The sequence below is a fragment of the Electrona antarctica genome (assembly GCF_951216825.1).
Source record: "Electrona antarctica genome assembly, chromosome: 1".
NCBI lineage: Eukaryota > Metazoa > Chordata > Actinopteri > Myctophiformes > Myctophidae > Electrona > Electrona antarctica.
Window position 1 is genome coordinate 20,575,655 of NC_136806.1, and position 20,599 is coordinate 20,596,253.

General features: G+C 46.6%; 1 protein-coding gene across 2 annotated transcripts in view; it reads left to right on the plus strand.

Annotated features, from left to right (window-relative positions):
* Positions 1-20,599, plus strand: part of atp8a1 (ATPase phospholipid transporting 8A1) — a 158,743-nt gene that overhangs the window by 118,947 nt on the left and 19,197 nt on the right. For both annotated transcript variants that reach the window (XM_079509325.1, XM_079509326.1), the window contains 3 exons: positions 10,007-10,081; positions 12,863-12,985; positions 17,577-17,655. In XM_079509325.1, the coding sequence (XP_079365451.1) occupies positions 10,007-10,081; positions 12,863-12,985; positions 17,577-17,655 (277 nt within the window). The remainder of the gene's footprint in view (positions 1-10,006; positions 10,082-12,862; positions 12,986-17,576; positions 17,656-20,599) is intronic.

Consider the following 20,599-nt stretch of genomic DNA (forward strand, 5'->3'; position numbering starts at 1 on the left):
GGAGGGGGGCATTCTTTGTTAATATACTTATTACAGTTATATATTAGCTTATTACAGTTAGACAACAGGCTGAGAGGATGAAATGGGATATAATTTGCTTGCAGCGTAAGGGCACCCTCCTTCGTTGATGCAGTCCATCTGGTTTGCCATGTTTCCCCTTCTTCTCTTGGAACATTGTGTTGGTGGCCAGCAGTCTCTAACATGCCTTTTGGAACATTGTGTTGGTGGCCAGCAGTCTCTAACATGCCTTTTGGAACATTGTGTTGGTGGCCAGCAGTCTCTAACATGCCTTTTGGAACATTGTGTTGGTGGCCAGCAGTCTCTAACATGCCTTTTGGAACATTGTGTTGGTGGCCAGCAGTCTCTAACATGCCTTTTGGAACATTGTGTTGGTGGCCAGCAGTCTCTAACATGCCTTTTGGAACATTGTGTTGGTGGCCAGCAGTCTCTAACATGCCTTTTGGAACATTGTGTTGGTGGCCAGCAGTCTCTAACATGCCTTTTCCATCATCATTAGTCTGTTCATTGTGAGCGTTATGTGCCTGGACGCTTTCAATTGCCTGCTTGAGCTTGTTGTACAACTGTGCTTTGGCGTTAATGCTGACATCTTTGGTTGGGGAGTATTCTACGATGGATGACCGTGAGGGCAAGGTTTGTTTGTTTGGTGCCAACTGCCAATCACTATAGCTTCTGTGCCGCAGCCTCACTTCCTATGAGGATCCCAACGCCACTGTTCTTTATGTACATAACATAGTACATTGTCAAATTAATACAATATAACTCTCTGCATTGGTTGTTGGTGGTCTCCTTCTCCATTGAGACATTTTGACCCTGAAGCTTATCGCCCACAGACTAAATGGGGGTATTTAGAAATTATTTTGTTCTCTCATGCGGGAGATCCAGGTTAGAATTCTAAGTAGTACATGAAAGTTACGGATAGCAACTTAATGTTAAAGGCCGTGCTGATAAGAAAAATGTTTGCTCTTATTGTGTGAGCTGGGAAAAGGGACATGGAAAAAGAAGGAAAGTACATTATATTCAGCTTCAGTACGTGTTCTATCATGGAGAACACAACTTAAATGAAACGGACAGCCCAGATGTTACGCTTTTTTCGACATGCCCAGACAAAATTGTTCCTTTTTGCCGTCATTCCTCCAACATGCCACTGTATCATGTCCCCCATATAGATATTAGTAACCAAGCATTATGCGATTGGCCTTTTGTTATAAATCACTGATTTAAAATGCTACTAGTGATTTATGTGCTGAAGCTTTTATATTCTTTGCATTGCTATTAATAATAGGCGAATAGGAGAGATATGGCTACTATTTACTGTATTTACTGCACTTGTCACAAATAACACAAGCCTCATGAATCATGCCGTTGGAATCAATCCAAGTTCTTATTCAGTTCAGTTACAGTACATGGATATTTTTTCGAAACTGTTCCCAACGCAGACACACGCACACAATCTATCTCTCTCTCTCTTTCTCTCTCTCTGTCTCTCACGCACGCACGCACACACAGAATTACACACACATTCCTATGGCTTGAGCTTTCAGCCTGAGGGGGTCCACAATGGAAGGACAGTCGATTACACGCCTCCTCTCTCTTCCCTTTTTCTGCTCTGGAGTGAGACATCACTAAACAGTGGTTCACTATCAGAGCACACTCTCTGCCTGGTCAGCTATTCATTGGCAACAGACGATGAACCATATGGCATGAGAATGCCACCATCTGAAAAATAATGCCCCTAGCGTGTTTGTGAAACCTATAGGTCGTACTGTGCTGTTGCCGCGCAACTTGCAGTGGAAATATGAGACCTTTAAAATCCCCCTTTGTCATCCTCTTTCTTCGCCACTTGACCTCCGAACTCCCTCTCCAGTGTTGTCATTGTTGATGTCCCGTGGTGAATCCCTGTTGAACCTTTCGGATTTCATATATAGGTACATATAGGTCTTTTGATTCAGATTTCATCATGTATGCATATACTGTTGGTCTGTTGACCTGCTCCTGTAGTCGGCAGCATCTGGTTTTGGACCATATATGGCTTGAAATGGCACAACTGTTTCTCCCTGTGAATCAAAGCTGATGTGGAAACCGGCTTCCAACCCTTATACGAGTGACTTTGGTGATGTGGTCATGTAAACCACCCCGGCCTGAACCCTTGCGTCCCTATGAACATTTGGCCAGAATAGCAGCTCAGTGATGATTACCACTTACCTCATTTGCCATTGACTCGGCCTGAAAGTTTGTACGGAAGAAATTATTCCGTAAAAGGTTCATAGACTTGTTCACACACATGACCTCACGCTCACAGGCTGCCACTGTGGTACCCACGTATGTCATTTGCCATTGACTTGGCCTGAAAGTTTGTAGGGAACAAAATTCGTCATAAAAAGTCCATAGACTTGATGTCACGGGCGGCACACACAAAGCCAGGCGTTGGAAGGGCTAGCGCCCCATAAAAGGTAGGGGGCTTGATATATATTCCTGTGGGACACCGGTCAACAAAGTATACAGAGTTTAATTAGGAGTTCAGAGTCTCGCTCAAGGACACTTCGACACTAACTCTGGGGGATCGTACTGGAAACCTTCCGGTTGCCAAGCAGCCACCCACAGGTTCCTTTGGAACGTTGTCTAGTAACAACAACAACACAGTATGATAACTATATACCTTCTCAAAAAAATTATGAAAATCTACCTGACACATACTGTAACATACAGCATTTAAGTAACATCACGTTCTTCATGACCAAGCACGGTCTACCCACATGCCAATTTTTGTATTAGATATGTTCTGATACTTTTCTCTAGGCTAATTCACAGGGTATTAACGTTGGGATAAGCCAGGCCATTGAAAACTAAAGTGGCACCCAATGTCCACACAAAGAACGGCTTAAATTTCATTCAGTTTGCCCCATAATGCATAGTAAGGCAATTGTAGACGTGAGGCCAAAATAACGTTCAAATTACAGACATTACTGTCATACTGTCTATAGACATTACTTCTAGAGGCAAACACGAGGTGATATGAGACAAGTCCATTTATTTCAACACTGAAATCCTTTAATTGCTGCCCTAGCTTTTCTTTTCCTAGAGGTGATTTGGTCACCGTTTCACATAACGGTACACTTTAAAATCTGCAGTGTTAATTCAACTTTGAGTGTAAGCATCCAACCCACTCTGAGTTCTTCAGTATGGAATTAACACTGAAGATTTTACAGTGTCCTGCGAAATTAGACTTTCCCATTCATGAGACCTGGCAATTATAGTTCCTCTTATCAATGTATTACAACTATCACTCTATGCTCTCTCTCTCTCTCTCTCGCTGTCTCTCTCCCTCCCTCCCCGATCCCCCTCTATGTCTCCCTGTCTCTGTTGCTCTTGTCCCCCCCTCTCCCCGTTCTCTCATTTTCTCTCACATTCTCTCAATTGCGTGAATTCTTAATAGACCTGACTGCTGCTGGGGCCTAAACGCTCATTAAAACTTTGTGAAAATCCTTCTGAACTTCGTTTAGCCTCTCTTTGTGTGACCAGCTAGGAGTTCTCTTTGAGACGCAGCAGGTCTCCTTTTCAAAGGAGCTCCTTTCCTACAGTCTGCGCATTCTGCCTACTGTTCTATCTGCGAGGCCAGTCTCCTCCCCACCTCACCTTTTGTTATTTTCTGAAAACATAACTCCCCCCACCCCCCCACTCCCGTTGCTGCACTCCTTCAGGGGATTCAAGCACATAATAGGGGATTTCTGCCCTGTTTGGCTGTGTCGATATATCAAACGTCCCTGTTTTGTAAGGCCCTGACATCCAACACACCAGCAACCCCAGGGTAGAGCTAAAAGCTACATTTGTTGCACTAATAGGTTTACTTTTGTGCTTGCATGTTTTTTTTCCCGTCGACTCCCAGGCTACGTGTCAAGGAGAGAATTGAGGATGTTGAGGGGAATTTAAACTTTTTTTTGGGTCTGCGGTAACATTGTCTGTTACAGTATGCATTACAATCTGAATGCTATGATCCAGAGACTATCCTTAAGCCTATTTTAGAGGAGTGTAGCTGTAGCCTAGTGAGTCTTCGGCCATTCTTGGGGCTCCTTTATGAGGGAAGGGGCAAAGGGTTCTGTGGCCATTGTGGTGAATGTGAATCTAGGTGCTGGTACTCTTGTCTGAGGGTCAGCAAGCAGCTGCATTATAATTGGTGTTTTGCTGGGATGTTGCTGGGTTGAGGGTTAATTGTGAGTCAGGAAGTAAGGCTGTCACTCGACAGTGTGATTGACTGACGGGTGGAATGACTATTCATACTTATTTTCTTGTAGGTTTCCTGATGTTGTCAGCCAGTTGTTTTTCTAAGACTAAACTCATGCTGTGCAGTCAGTTGTTGAACCTTCATTGCTACTACCCGATGGATCGCAAGAGGTGATCACACAATGCGCCATAACCAATTTGGTACACAAAGTCATTGAAAGCTAAATAAGTTTGTTAAAGCTGTGTTCATTAAATGTCTATTTAAAATGTCTCTGCTAATAGAATGACGAGAAGAAAAGCAGTTGGATTTTTAAACGCATTCAAATTAAGAGGGAGCTTTCTAAAGATAGTTGCCGTAGCAAATTCATTCAAATGAATCCAGCTGGTGATTCTGGCGTGTGATTGACACATCGCCAGGCTGCCACGGAGCAGTTGATGGACAAGTGGCATTTATGAGGTAATTACATGAAAACTCATTCAGCACAGCTCAGGGGAGCAAAGCCTGCCGACTGGTGCCATGCTGTGAATACAACCACCAGGGCCCCGGCCAACATTGTAACACTGGTTGCCCGTCTTTACCAGCACACATTTCCAGCATATTTAGCAGCTCTTTCTTCACTCTCTCTCCTTCAAGCTACTCTTCATTCCTCGCCTTTCTTTTGTGTATGAATCTCGTTAGCAATTCTCAGATACTAGGGCTTAAGAATGGCAGGGCTCACGTTGCGGGGGGGGAAATGTCACGCCCCATCACCCCACCCATTCCTCCACAGGCGAAGCTCGGGGACAGCCTCTGAATCATTGATTTTTGATTTGCAGATGAATATGCAGCCTCCTTATCGGCTGTCCCCCGCCCCCTCTCCTCACCCAGGCGCCTCTTTCTTAAGTCCCCTCTCCCCCGCCATCCAGCCCCTCTGTTTTTTTCAGAATGTGCAGTGGGGGAGAGATGGCAGCCACACCCCTCTGCTGAGTGGCGCTCACTGTGAGAGGAGAAGAAAAGAGGACAAAAAAATCTGCCCGGTCCTTCCCCTAATGAGCAAATCAATGCATCTGTCCCTCAAGAGAGGGAGAGGCAGAAAAAGAAGAGGGGTGCTGGTTAGGATCCTTAGGACGGGGCCAAAACACTCATGCAGAAGCAGTTACTACGTGCTGTGAATAGGAGCCTTTTTTTTAACTAACCACAACAATATATCAGCTCAGAGCTCCTCATTGAGGGAGTCTGTAATTAATTCAGCAATTTGACCTGCCCACTAGCCTCTTGTTACGATTGCTTGAAACACTGGGCTAACCTGCCCTCCCTGCGGCTTGTGCTCTATAAGCAACCCCCTAGCAACAGCTTCTGAGAGTATACCTCAAGGCAGCCCTTAAAGGGCCACTTCATCCCTTTTGCAACCAGGTCTTATTTTAATGATGTTTAGAACATAAGAAACACTTTCCTGTGTGTAATATGTTTTTTTTGTTTTGTCATTGTGCCATCTTCATGACCAACATTTGTCATGAAGATGTGGTCTCACTTCCTTCCTGGACGTACAAATTACACATCCACGCAGCCTCTCCACTGCCCCTCCACAAGGAGGGGCAGTGGGCCAAAGCATTTTGGTCATTGTAGGAATTTAGCAATCCAGTCAAACACACAGACTTCATTATTTTTCTGGCCATAGGGTGCAAATGTCTAATTGTGCTGCTGTTATCTACTACAAATACTATTAACATTGAGTGACTGCAGTTTCTTCCAGCGGTGAAATGTCCCTTTAAAGGAGCATTCAGTGATTTGGGTGATTTGGAAAACCACCCAGTCCGCCCCGGTAACAAAATGTGCACATGCACGCTCTACAGTGGGGGGAAGTGCAACAGGCCAACAGCATGTGCACCAAGGCCCGCCCCCACTCGATCATGATTGGAGGAAGGCCCCTCTCATCCTGATTGGATGAAGGCTTTGCCACCCGCCACCAAAACTGAAACTAGGGTTTTTTGACCCCAGGGGCTCACTGGGGACAGGGAGGAACTCCTTATATGGTCAGCACACTCTATAGTAGGGAGGATTATCCAGATTTTTTTTTTAAATAAGTGATATTTGAATTAAGTCAAATCACTGAATATACCTTTAACATACCACTCATGTAAGGTATCATGTTGGAGAAATGTTGATTTCGCAACTTATTTTAATGACTAACATTTGAAAGCATAACTAGCACATCTACAGTGGTTGGAGGTGGTCTCTCTACTCTTCCATTAAGACATTCTGACCCTGGTGTTCTGTAGGACACAGACTGGTGAACAATGTCAATAAAGTTATTTGAAGCAGACATATTGGGCACTAGATGTGCCACCATCTTCATTGTAGTTTGGATATCACTGCAATTGTCTCCATCAGGAGAGTGAGGCGACCATAATACGTAAGCATCGTAACTTTAGAGATTTAAAGCTTTAAAGATAATTTGCTGCTCTCTCACTGACAGACCAATAACATGTCTAATTGCTGTGTGGCTAGAAAGATGTTCAAAAGATTATAGTTGGGGAAAGAATTATTATTATTTATTAATGTAGACATCCCTCCCTCCATCCCCTCCCTCCCTTTGCTCATTGCAAGTTGGGTCACAGAGGCAGCACTTCCACCAGACCTGACTTTCTCTGGCCACATCAGCCAGCTCTGACTGGGGGGATCCCAAGGCCAGCAGGGAGACTGTTCCTTGGTCTGCCCCCTGGCTATACTTACCAGCTTGGCATGCCCGGAAAACCTCCCTGGGCGGCCACCAGGACTCAGTAGACATCCTTACTAGATGCCAGAAACACCTCAACTGGCTCCTTTTTTCTACACAAAGGAGCAGTGGGTCTTCGCCGATACTCACGGATGAGCTTCTCACCTTATCGCTAAGGGAGACGCCAGCCACCCTACCAAGAAAACACATTTCCACAGCTTGGTCATGACTCTTCTAAAGTTGTGGTGTCATCCCTAACCTTTATATATTCTCATATAGAATACCCAGTGTTGGTCATCTCTTAGCAACAGCAGTATGGTAGTAATGTGCCTGATGCAGGCACAAGGCTGGAATGAATTAGTGGCAGCGGTGGCCGAACGGATAGCGGCGCGGTCTTGATACCGGAAGGTTCCTAGTTCGAATCAGCCGTCCGACACGTTAAAATTACCACCGCTGAAGTGCCCTTGAACAAGGCATTGAACCACTACGATGAAATGTGTTCTATGAGCAGGGCCTGGCTGGAAACAAGTTCTTGAGCTTAGCCCAGATACCCTGGGTAAATATAGATTTCATTTCATTTCATTTCATTTCATTTCATTTCATGGATGTGGGAGACGGGGCGACTAGAAGGGCTTAGGAGTGCACACACATGCATACTGTACATACATACAGTACATATCCCTCATCTATACGCAGCCTGCCTCTCCCCCTTCTCGCTCAGTGAAATGAGATGGAGGGGCTGGGTCAGCAACATTTGTTTTGGGAACATTTTCACGCATTTGGCTCACACAATTGAATGGACTGAGGCAACGGTGGATGGGTGTTGGTTGTGTAGTTAAGAGTGGCAATGACGGGCAGGGCCCTCCGATAGGCTTTGTGATCGTCCATGCGTTCATGATGAGGTTAAATGAAGCGAGGGGATGTTCAGCTGCCACAACATCACACCCCTGATCCCCTACACAGCCATGACAGGGAAGATGGTCTGCTGGAACACGTAGTAACACAACGAAGCATAGCGTCTGGTTTGTAATCACTCATGCATGTACACCGAATCGAGTGAAATCAAGTCAAATTGTCCTTTTCTTTTTGCTGAGTTTTGCGTGATCTGCGCAAAAGGACAGTTAACCCATTTTAAACATTGTTATAATTTAGCTATTGAAAAATAGCAGATCTACAAGCTCATAGCGCGCCACCGAGTGGCGCGCTACGAGCTTGTAGGTCTGCTATTTTTGAAAAATCGTGAAAATATTTATTTCAGAAAACTGGGGGATTTAGAAGGATTTTTTTTTAATTTTGAGGTCGGGCCTAAATGGGTCAAATGATAAGGGACAATATCGGTGGCACCCAACTGTAATTTACGTGTCCTGATACACAGACACAAATAGTCGTATAAAAGCACAGGATACGATATACTTGGAGATCGCACAAATGCACCATGGCTTGTTCAAAGGAACCTTAAGGATCCATGGGGATTCGAACCAATGACAGAAAAGTCTGTAGTTCAAAAAATTAAAATTATAATTAGTGTCTTTTTGCTTATTCAGAGTACCTGGTTTTGGTTTCGTTCTGACAGACGTTGCCATCGCCGATAAGTACAGCTAATCAAGATATGAGGTGATAAGCCTTATCTCCACCCAGCATATGGTTTCTATTATTGCTTGCTCTCTTTCCCGGTGCAATATATTTCAATGTCTGCTTTAATCCACTCAGCCCCCGAGCTCTTGACTTTACCCCCATAACTAACCTGCCATGTCAGCTCCTTGTCGTCAGGTGGGTCAGGTTGGGAAACGGTGGGTTTGATATATGTTGGTACATATAATCCTTCAATGAAGACGGCAGGATTTACAGTGTGGCGATGGTATTTGGAGGTCTTGCCTTTCTCGCTCCTACTCACCCATGCTAATTCAGTCCATCTAACCCACCACCTCCGCCCCCACCCTTCCCAAATTCGATACCCATTGAGCTCTCAGCTGCAAGAGACTAATGATGTGTTGAGCACAGGTCATAACTTCAAACGGAGTTTAGCCTCACCGTCATTTAGTTTAATTTTCTATTTTTTTCCCACAAAGGCTGGAAACATTTATCATCCTCCCTTTTACCTCTGAAAAGATGCATTGCAGCTTGATGCACCATCCTGCTAATGATTTTCTCTCTGCGAGAAAACAGTTCTCCCTTTGATCTTTTTTTTGGTTTTGTCTGGTGGTGTTTCTATAAGACATGAGACGAAAGATGTCTGAGACACTCTCCTAATCAAACAATTTAGAGCTGGCCTAAACCCCTGGTTGTGTGCCAAGGTTGACAATTGCAATTTCCGTGCCCCGCAAACAATACATTTCTATGAGACTGTGAAGAATTCTACATGAGGGGCTTGATAAAATAAATACAATTCTCTGTAGACACAGACTTGGTCTCTGATTTAAATGGTTTAAAGCTGCTATAAGCAATAATATGTCAATTTTAATTACTTTTTTTCCCAGACAGCCAGCAATGAGTAGAACGCTCCCAAAGAAAATGTAGTCTCTGTGACACATCTAGGGGACACAATCTTCATTCAAAGATTTTCCTAGAAGCTTTGTCATTGGTCGATTTGCCTGTCGACCAATGACAAAGCTTCTAGGAACATCTTTGAATGCAGATTGCGGCCCCTAGATGTGTCACAGAGACTACATTTTTTGGGAGCGTTCTACCCATTGCTGGCTGTCTGAATACCAAAAGAAAAGAAAGGTAATTAAAATGTTGATATATTATTGCTTATAGCAGCTTTAATGGGTGGCTACTCACTATCAGTATCCATCCATGATGGAAAGCATGCACTTCAAGCAGAGCGATGCATGAATTAGTGTTTTAATAATGAAGGGGACCTGAATGTAAAGAAGAAAAGTTAGGTTAGACTTTGGGACATGTTACTGCCTTCAAAATGTCATAGAAGGTGCACATACATTACAAGAACATCTCAAATTGAATTTGGTCAATTCATTTTTTATGTACATTTTAGTGTTTAATGTATGCATTGTACATCACCTTTCACTGTTTTGCGATTCTCAACATTCCTGTGCAACTTTCTCTTTCAGATCTGGTTCGCGTTTGTCAATGGTTTCTCTGGCCAGATCCTGTTTGAGCGCTGGTGCATCGGCCTATACAATGTGGTGAGTGTTAATGTGATTTACTGTCCTCTCTCCATTAGAGTGAAAGAGAACCACTTCATTCCGTGTCCCACCCCATGTCACTCTCTGGCACAGAATTCATATGCTGTGGTGGCACCCCTTAACAGGATCGCTTTATTGCAAGACCATGTCATCAACCTCCTGAAAAATCTCTCCTTTATTTATGACCCCTTGTCAAGTCCATATTCCCTCTGTGCCCTAAACTATGTACTGAATGTGAAAAAACAACAGAAGTATGCCCCAAAGAGTACAGTTGGCCCGGGCAGCCATTTGTGAATGATAAAGCGAACAGGTTGAATGGAGCGGCAACTGAGGCGGCTGTTGGCGCTGGGAGTCCCTCAGGGCTCTGTAACGGGACCACTCTTAATGAAGTCATGTTTCATGTCTGTCATATCAATTCAAGCCGAGGAAGAAAGTGTACATCTGCAACTGTCTAATTTTTAATACTGCACCGTTTAGCTCGCAAGGAGTTGACGTGTAACTTTAAACTGTTTATTAAAAAAATCCCCCCAATTCAATAAACAAAAAATGAATGAGAGAAGTGTGAAGAGAGACATGCCCACACATCATTGATAGCGCACAAATGGAAATGATTTATGGCTGGGGCCGACTGTCAAGAAGGTTCATGGCACTGGCATGCAATATTCACAATGTCTATGGGGAAGCAGAAGTCATTCTTTCACTATCTGAAGAGTGGAGTAAATACCTCCAGTTCAGTGGGAGTTTGTCGGGAAGCAGTGGGCTGAATCCGCCCCTCAATGGAGATCTTCCTGGCTCTGGCTCTGAATGAGAAAGGAGTCCAGTGGAGCGTGTCCTGTGGCCCTGCCAGTCTGCACACTGAGGCCTGCATACCCCCACTCCAGATGGGTCTGCAGGGAGCTCACACTAACTGACCCGCCAATTTAGCCGCCACCCCCTCCCTTGCGGCCATACAATACTGTCGCTGCTCTCTCGGCAGCTGCTATGCAGAACAACATTACCACACCACTCAGAAATGACACTCTAGTCGTGCCTAAATACCTGCCTCTCAGTCAAGGGTGCCACAGATGTTCATCAGAGATGGCTTTTGCATATGAACGGAACGGACTCTGAGCATGTCGAATCAAAATAAAAGTGTTATAAGGTCAAATGTCCACAATCAAAGCAAATGTAAAACAGCGTGCAGTAAATTCAACTATAACGGCAACATAGCAGTGAAGACATTCTTCTACTGTTGGACAAAAAGAAAATATGACATATTTTTATTATCTCTGACAGGCAGGTGGAGATATTGCGTTTTGGTTTTCTGTCAGTCCGTCTGTCTGTCTGCAGCAAATATCGCAAAATACTTGGCAGATCAGCGTCATATTTATTGTGCATGCTGCCAGCACGCCATTGATCTCAATTCCCAAATATTTTGTTATCAAAAAACGTAATTACCAAAAATTACGAATGTAATTTTGCGAATGAAATTTGCAGAGCAGTCATCACTTCAGGCTTCATTCATATCGTGAGGGCTGAACCTAGGGCGCTCAACGACTGGGATTTCGTTCACTGAACGAACCTACGGCATCATTACCGAACAGCTGGAATACAGGATCATTACTTGAAGCGGTCTGGGTCATTACTGTTTCCGTGCGAATGAACGTCAACATTCGTATATATGGGCATATCGGTCGGATCGGAGGTTGTGGTCACCCGCACGGTCAAGGACAACCACACCGTCAAATTGGCGGTTTCTGAACAACTGCCTATCTGACCGACTCAACGCGGTGCATTCAACTACCTCGGGTCGGTGGCGTCAAGCGCATAGTTTAAAGTCTATCGGGCGAACTGTTCTCGAGTTATGTGAATAACAAGATGTACAGACAGAGATTCTGTGCATTTATTGCAAGATAATAGTTTCATTATCTGATTGTCCCCGCCAGGCCCGAAGGCCTTCCACCACTCCCTGGAGGCCAGAGCAGAACCTCTGCCCCAAATGTTTCACATCGGCCTGTTACCGGATTCGTGCCACCAGGAGACCGATTTTGGCAAAACGTTTTTTGGTAGTAACTCCTACAGATCTTTTTTTTCCCCCTTATATTTCTTGGATCATTACAGAACTCTCCAAATAAGCCACGCCCATTTCCACCTGTCAAGTTTCCCCCATATTTTCTTTGCAAAACATGTGTTATTACTCCTACAGACTTTGTCCAAACTTCACACAAATCTGTGTACATTATGTCTGTAGTCACCTGATCAAAGTATCTATCACAGTTCTCATATTCCAATCCATGTGACTATGATTGGCTTCCAAAGTTTGTGGAGGTGGTTCATTTTGAATGAATGCAGCACCCGATTGCTGGGAGACTGCACGCACATTCCTACTAAGCCAAGAAGAACCTCCATCCCGAATGTAAATCTCCTCATTAGCTTATAACTCTAACACTATATGCATTATATTCACATTAACAATATAGTCACACAACGATACCAGAGGAAACCATGCAAGGCACCACACTTAACTGACAGGTTCTAGTGTCTTGCTCATTAATTGCATGACAGAATCTGATAACAGAACCAAAAAGGTAGAGAAACAACAAAACGAAAATGCTAATAAATACTGTATGACTTAAATCTTCGCTGGATAGTTGTGTCGGAATACTTGTGGTATTTGTGGGAACATTTAGATCTGAACCGTGGATGTTTCATATAGTGCCGACACATTTCTGACATTTAGATCTGAACCGTGGATGTTTCATACAGCGCTGACACATTTCTGCATGTATTTGTGTTTACCAGATCTTCACAGCTCTGCCTCCTCTTACTCTGGGCATATTTGAGCGCTCCTGCAGGAAAGAGAACATGCTGAAATACCCAGAACTCTACAAAACGTCCCAGAATGCAATGGGTTTCAATACAAAGGTAACGTCAAACTTGCAATATGTCACTACACAATCTATCTCTCACTCACTCTCTCATACACACACACACACACACACACACACACACACACACACACGGAGGCAGTCATGCAAAGTGTCAACCAGCCTGTTGGGAACAGTTAGTGGATCAGTGTCTTGCTCAAATATCTAGCTTGTATATAAAATCTACTCCATAGTAACAAACATACGTATTGTATGTAGGATTTGTCGCTAATGTGAGGTCAACCTTTTTCTTTTTCATGGAATTAGACTTTAACTGTATTCCTTGAAGTTGAAGGGGCTTGACTTGCTCCAGCTCTTGGATATGACATAGTGTTGTCATCAGTCAGTGGCTAAACCAGACATATCCGTCATTATAATCTGCCAGCTGCAGTCAGGCCTTCTCCAGCATGATTTGGTTTGGCCTTGTCAGTTTCTGTGCGTGTGTGTGTGTGTGTGTGTGTGGGTGCATGTGTGCGCGTGCGCACACATGCTAATAAAGATGTCTCCCCCTTTCTCCATGCTGAGCAACAGACTGCTGGACCCTCCTCACAGGCGTGGTGACCTGGTTAGCCCCACACAGACATGGATTAAAGACGGACTGACCGTGGAGGTCAGGGGCAACTGGGGCAGTGGTGGTGGGGTCCAGCGAGGATAGTGAGGGGAGTCTGGGGTAAAAGTGTTGGGGCAGGGAGCAAAGACTATGGGGGAGTGTGCTGTCATGGTGTGACGGCATTCGTTGCGGAAAATCAAGCAATTTGTTAAGGCGAGTGCTTGTTTGTTCTGGAAGCAAGGCTGTCGTGTCTAGTTTAGCCTGGCTGGGCCTGGCCCCTGTAAGCAGTAAATATGACAGTATAACTGTACTGTAGTGTATCTCCAGAGAGCTTTATGGAGCCACGGCCTGGTAAATCAACTCCTGTCAAAGTGACACTTAGGCCATGCCGTGTCCAGTTTAGCAGTTGTTACTTTGATTTGGCTGAGAAAGGGCTTGTATATACTCGCCAGTGATTGTGGGAACGGCTTTGTTCAAGTCAGGCATTGGGCGAGAAAAACTAAGCACACTGTAAAACAGAGGGTTTTTTATTGATTGGTTGATTGCTCTTTGCAATTCATACAGGGGTACGATTTACAATGATTGTTAAAACGGATAACACATTGTGGTCAATTAATTAAGTTCAGGTATTTCTATGACCTTGGACTATTAATGTTCAATTCAATAAAAAAAAATTACACTTGCTTTGGCAATGTAAACCTATGTTTCTCATGCCAATAAAAGCTCCTTTGAATTGCCTATTAAGGTCCTCCAAATCAGGAATTCCAAATACGGCTTGAAGGGCACAGATTCATGGAATAACTATGGAATCGTGCATTTCCCGTCAGTGTGTGTGTTGGTTGGTCGGGCACGTGACATCACGTAACATCATCAGGGATGGGGCATGTGACATCACGTGACATCATCAGGGATGGAGCATGTGACATCATCAGGGATGGAGTCCCTGATGATCAATATTAAGCCCATATATGGAGATCCCTGAGCTGCTGTTCAAAGTGTTTTGATGACATCGCATCACATCATCTTCTTTTGCTGGCTAAGTCCAAGCACAGACGGAGTAATCCAATGTTGTAGGAATATACTTGGGGATCTTGTTTTGGGGTGGATTTTCTGTTAAGAGACTTTATTAAGTTGAACATGTCAAGGAAGGGTCACAAAGTTATGTGTTTGATGGTTACGAGCAATGAACCTGGTTTTTTGTTTGCTCCTCATTTTCCAAGACCCATAAATGATGACTCAGCCAGGTCGCCAGGTTGTTTTTGCTGGCTCGTCCGCTCTTTTCCGTGATATTTTCCTTGCAGCTGGCCCGAGGCGAGAAAATCCAACAGGAATTTGGCCCCTCGAAGCCTGTCTTTCTGCACGCCTGGCTCTTTTGTAGACAACAGATACTGTCTTTGTGAATTAAGGCTGTTTGGGTTGAGGTGAGAGAAGGGAGGGGCAAAGGGCGTTAAATATTTAAGGCGCGGCAACATTGTGACACCCCCTCTTACTTTTAATCACATAATATTCCTGACACTGAAGTCACTGTAGCACATAAACCCCACTTCCTTCATGTGGCCCTCACAATTACCACCCCTCTACAGTGCCAGTGTTTCCCAAACACTGGGGGTTTCACGAAATATTCAAAAAATAAAAGAAATTCCATCAAAACAAAACAAAGTAGAAGTAGTGAAACTAGCTGCTATTTTCTATTCGCTATTCTCACTAGTTTCGGTCCCAGGGACATCAAAGTTCAGTACCGCTGCTCTAAACAAATCACCAGCATCTATCACCTCTTCTACTTCTCTCTCTCTCCTCTCAAACACACACACACACACACACACACACACACACACACACACACACAGAGAGAAGAGGAAAGAGTTAGGGTAAGGGTGGTGAGGGGAGGCTTAGAAATATTTGGCCCGATATAAAGTACAGGCTTTCATGCCTTTTTTTTCCCCTTTTTAGGCAATTAGGAGTCACACAAAGGGCCAAATCTTTACAGGACAGACCAGCATTCATTCTGGTGGGATTCTTAGCAACCTGCTGGGAGACAAGGCAGAGGGGATGAGGAGGGTGCCAGGGTGGCAATGAGGAGGGGCGAGTGTGAGGACCCCACTGTGACAAATGATTATGAACATTTATTGATTTCATTAGCATTCATTATTGTGCTCCAACTCTGGAGAGAAGTACGGTGGTTTTGTGTGCTCTGTCAAGGCTGAGGGAAACGGATGGGAATGTGGGGCACAGGCCCAGCTATGAGGAGAACCGGGTCTGACAGTGGGGGGCTAATTGGTTTAAATGCGTAATCGTAACATTAGAGATAATGTATCACACATTTGACCACATTTGACCACAGAGATGGTGGGTTGGGGGTGGAGCTCCCTCCTGGTGTATGAGGCCTGTGTGCTTGGGGCTGGAGTTTGGCGGGGGGGGGGCTCCTATGGGGCTCAGGGTTTTGTTTTGTTAAGTCTAATACACAAGGTGAGAAGGTCAGGCCACATAGACTCTCACAAACTGCCTAGAACAAACCTTGTTTCCTCTTCTGTCCTCTCCTCTCCTGGCCAAGTTGTCTGGCACAACTCTTGGGCTATAAACTGTTATTCTGAAATGTCTCAAACCTGTGAAAATCCCATTAATTTAAAGAGCTTTCACTGTATATAATTTATCTTGGACAAGTAATGTTTGTATGTACAGATGGATTTCATGAACCTGTTGAAAATTGAGTTTTAAGAGTGTTTTAACTTGTAATCTGCCCCCCCCAAATATTGTTTTCAAATATTTTAAAGACATGCAAAGAATTTTTTTTCTTCCTGCCAGCCATTATTTGTATACCTTTTTCTTTCTTTTTTTCTTTTCTTTTGACCATTTTTTGGTTTGATTAATTTTGAATGTGTAGAAATAACACCAACATCTGGGTCAGAGCAGAGGGGTAAATGGGGCACAAATGTGGAGGGTTCGTTTTTTGGCAGACTAGATTTCACGGCTGTTTCATGCTACATCGCCCATTAGTGTTGTGTTTGGCTGTGGCCTCGCATAATGTAAATCTGAAACAAGGTGGTTTTGAAAAGGGAGAGTATTGATTTAACGGCTCATCCAAAGTCCACATGCCTGCGCGCAGGCACGGGCACACACACACAAGCGGCATTTTCCAGCTCCTTATTAATTACCATAAAAACAGCTTAATCTCTGTCAGCATCCCTGTGTACAGTATATGTTTTAGGATTGATGTCTACCCGTTTAATTCTCCTCTTATTTATTTCTCCGTGCACTCCATTAAATTCTCCCTCGAAAGGATTGAATTCTAATGAAATCTAATGAGGGGAAACTCCCATGCTGCACGACACGTTAATGTTGCATAATGTTGTCTTTTCTGTCTAGCAGACCACCTACGATAAGTCCTATTGGGTTTCAGTATCACTGTCACTCTCATCTGGGCTTTCTTTCTTATATATTATATTGTAAATAATTGTTTTCTTTACCCGCAATTAGGACTTAATCTAAAATTACACACACACACACACACACACACACACACACACACACACACACACACACACACACACACACACACACACTCACTCTTACTCATGCACCCCCAAACATTGCACACACTCGGCACCCTCTCACTCTGGTAACACACACACAGATGATACAAAGTGTTTGTCAGCGGGGTGGCCATTCAGCACTGAGGCCCCTACAAAACCTCCACTTAGCCTAGCGCTGGGACAGGACAAAGAGCCCAGGTCAAAGGTCTCTAGGCTGGCTAGGGCGACCTACATCCTTTTCTCATCCTTTCTTCTCTCTCCCGCTCTCTCTCTCTCTCTGTCTGTCTCACTCATTCACACACTCTCTCCCCCTGCTTTGGCTGTGCCTCTCTCATTTTATCTTCTTTTTTTTCCTCCCCACTCTTCATCTCTCTCTTACTCGTACTGTCTCCCCCCCATATTGGAACCCCCTACTGCATTTCTATTACCGACCCCCCAATCCCTCCCGACCCCCATTTTCCTTTTCCTTCTCCTTACTCCATCTCGCCCTCCTCTTCTCCCCCTGGCAGGTCTTCTGGGCCCATTGTCTGAACGGTCTCTTCCACTCGGTCATTCTCTTCTGGTTCCCCCTCAAAGCCTTCCAGCACGGTAAGTAGCTCCCTAACGCAGAGAAGGCTCAATTGCACTCTGTATAGTAGTAGCGTCGGCCCATGGCAGAGAGTAGGACAGTTAAACACACATACTTTGTCTTAATTAGTTCTTTCTTCAACCGTTCCAGTCATGAATTACAAACATGTGTGCGCCTTCAGCAAGAGAGAGAGATGGGACTCTAACAAGCATGTTCATAATGCTCACTCTGATTTCTATGCGTGCATATCAGTGCACGCAATCATTTGTGGTCATCTGCACAGACGAGCAAAGTATGTTTGCATAGATTGCGCGTGTGCACACATACACACATACACATAGCCTTTCAGGTCTATATTCAGCCCAGACTTCACTATATAGCCAAGAAGGGATCTCACACTCCGTTTGTGTGTGTGTGTGCGTGCATGCGTGCGTGCACATGTTCATGCTCTAAGAGAATAGGGATCTTTGAGTCGGTGAGCCTTGGCTGGCGAGAGCAGGGGACCACACAGGCTCAGGCCTGCTCTCTAAACAAAGGCGCCAAGCCCCTTCAGTCTGACTGACAGGCTGTCAGCAAAGCTTCAGCGCACACATAGACATGTGACCAGCCGGAAGTAAAGGAAGAGGGAGCCCCTCTTTATTTCTGCCTTTCTTCACTGACAGTCGCATGCTGCTGATATTTTAGCCCCAACCCCACAGCCCCAACCCCACAGCCCCAACCCCACGTGGAGGTTTAGCCTCAACCCACAGCCCCAACCCCACAGCCCCAACCCCACGTGGAGGTTTAGCCTCAACCCACAGCCCCAACCCCACAGCCCCAACCCCACAGCCCCAACCCCACAACCCCACAGCCCCAACCCCACGTGGAGGTTTAGAGAACCCACAGCCCCAACCCCACAGCCCCAACCCCACAGCCCCAACCCCACAGCCCCAACCCCACAGCCCCAACCCCACGTGGAGGTTTAGCCTCAACCCACAGCCCCAACCCCACAGCCCCAACCCCACAGCCCCAACCCCACAGCCCCAACCCCACGTGGAGGTTTAGCCTCAACCCACAGCCCCAACCCCACGTGGAGGTTTAGCCTCAACCCACAGCCCCAACCCACAGCCCCAACCCCACAGCCCCAACCCCACGTGGAGGTTTAGCCTCAACCCACAGCCCCAACCCCACGTGGAGGTTTAGCCTCAACCCACAGCCCCAACCCCACGTGGAGGTTTAGCCTCAACCCACAGCCCCAACCCCACAGCCCCAACCCCACAGCCCCAACCCCACAACCCCACAGCCCCAACCCCACGTGGAGGTTTAGAGAACCCACAGCCCCAACCCCACAGCCCCAACCCCACAGCCCCAACCCCACAGCCCCAACCCCACGTGGAGGTTTAGCCTCAACCCACAGCCCCAACCCCACAGCCCCAACCCCACAGCCCCAACCCCACAGCCCCAACCCCACGTGGAGGTTTAGCCTCAACCCACAGCCCCAACCCCACGTGGAGGTTTAGCCTCAACCCACAGCCCCAACCCACAGCCCCAACCCCACAGCCCCAACCCCACGTGGAGGTTTAGCCTCAACCCACAGCCCCAACCCCACGTGGAGGTTTAGCCTCAACCCACAGCCCCAACCACAGCCCCACCCCCACGTGGAGGTTTAGCCTCAACCCACAGCCCCAACCCCACGTGGAGGTTTAGCCTCAACCCACAGCCCCAACCCCACGTGGAGGTTTAGCCTCAACCCACAGCCCCACGTGGAGGTTTAGCCTCAACCCACAGCCCCACGTGGCGGTTTAGCCTCAACCCACAACCCCACGTGGAGGTTTAGCCTCAACCCACAACCCCACATGGAGGTTTAGCCTCAACCCACAGCCCCACGTGGAGGTTTAGCCTCAACCCACAGCCCCACGTGGAGGTTTAGCCTCAACCCACAGCCCCAACCCCACGTGGAGGTTTAGCCTCAACCCACAGCCCCACCCCCACGTGGAGGTTTAGCCTCAACCCACAGCCCCACGTGGAGGTTTAGCCTCAACCCACAGCCCCACGTGGAGGTTTAGCCTCAACCCACAGCCCCAACCCCACGTGGAGGTTTAGCCTCAACCCACAGCCCCACGTGGAGGTTTAGCCTCAACCCACAGCCCCACGTGGAGGTTTAGCCTCAACCCACAACCCCACGTGGAGGTTTAGCCTCAACCCACAACCCCACGTGGAGGTTTAGCCTCAACCCACAACCCCAACCCCACGTGGAGGTTTAGCCTCAGCCCACAGCCCCACGTGGAGGTTTAGCCTCAGCCCACAGCCCCACGTGGAGGTTTAGCCTCAGCCCACAGCCCCACGTGGAGGTTTAGCCTCAACCCACAGCCCCATGTGGAGGTTTAGCCTCAACCCACAGCCCCACGTGGAGGTTTAGCCTCAGCCCACAGCCCCACGTGGAGGTTTAGCCTCAACCCACAGCCCCACGTGGAGGTTTAGCCTCAACCCACAGCCCCACGTGGAGGTTTAGCCTCAACCCACAGCCCCACGTGGAGGTTTAGCCTCAACCCACAGCCCCACGTGGAGGTTTAGCCTCAACCCCAACCCCACGTGGAGGTTTAGCCTCAACCCACAGCCCCACGTGGAGGTTTAGCCTCAGCCCACAGCCCCACGTGGAGGTTTAGCCTCAACCCACAGCCCCACGTGGAGGTTTAGCCTCAACCCACAGCCCCACGTGGAGGTTTAGCCTCAACCCACAGCCCCACGTGGAGGTTTAGCCTCAACCCACAGCCCCACGTGGAGGTTTAGCCTCAACCCCAACCCCACGTGGAGGTTTAGCCTCAACCCACAGCCCCAACCCCACGTGGAGGTTTAGCCTCAACCCACAACCCCACGTGGAGGTTTAGCCTCAACCCACAACCCCACGTGGAGGTTTAGCCTCAACCCACAGCCCCACGTGGAGGTTTAGCCTCAACCCACAGCCCCAACCCCACGTGGAGGTTT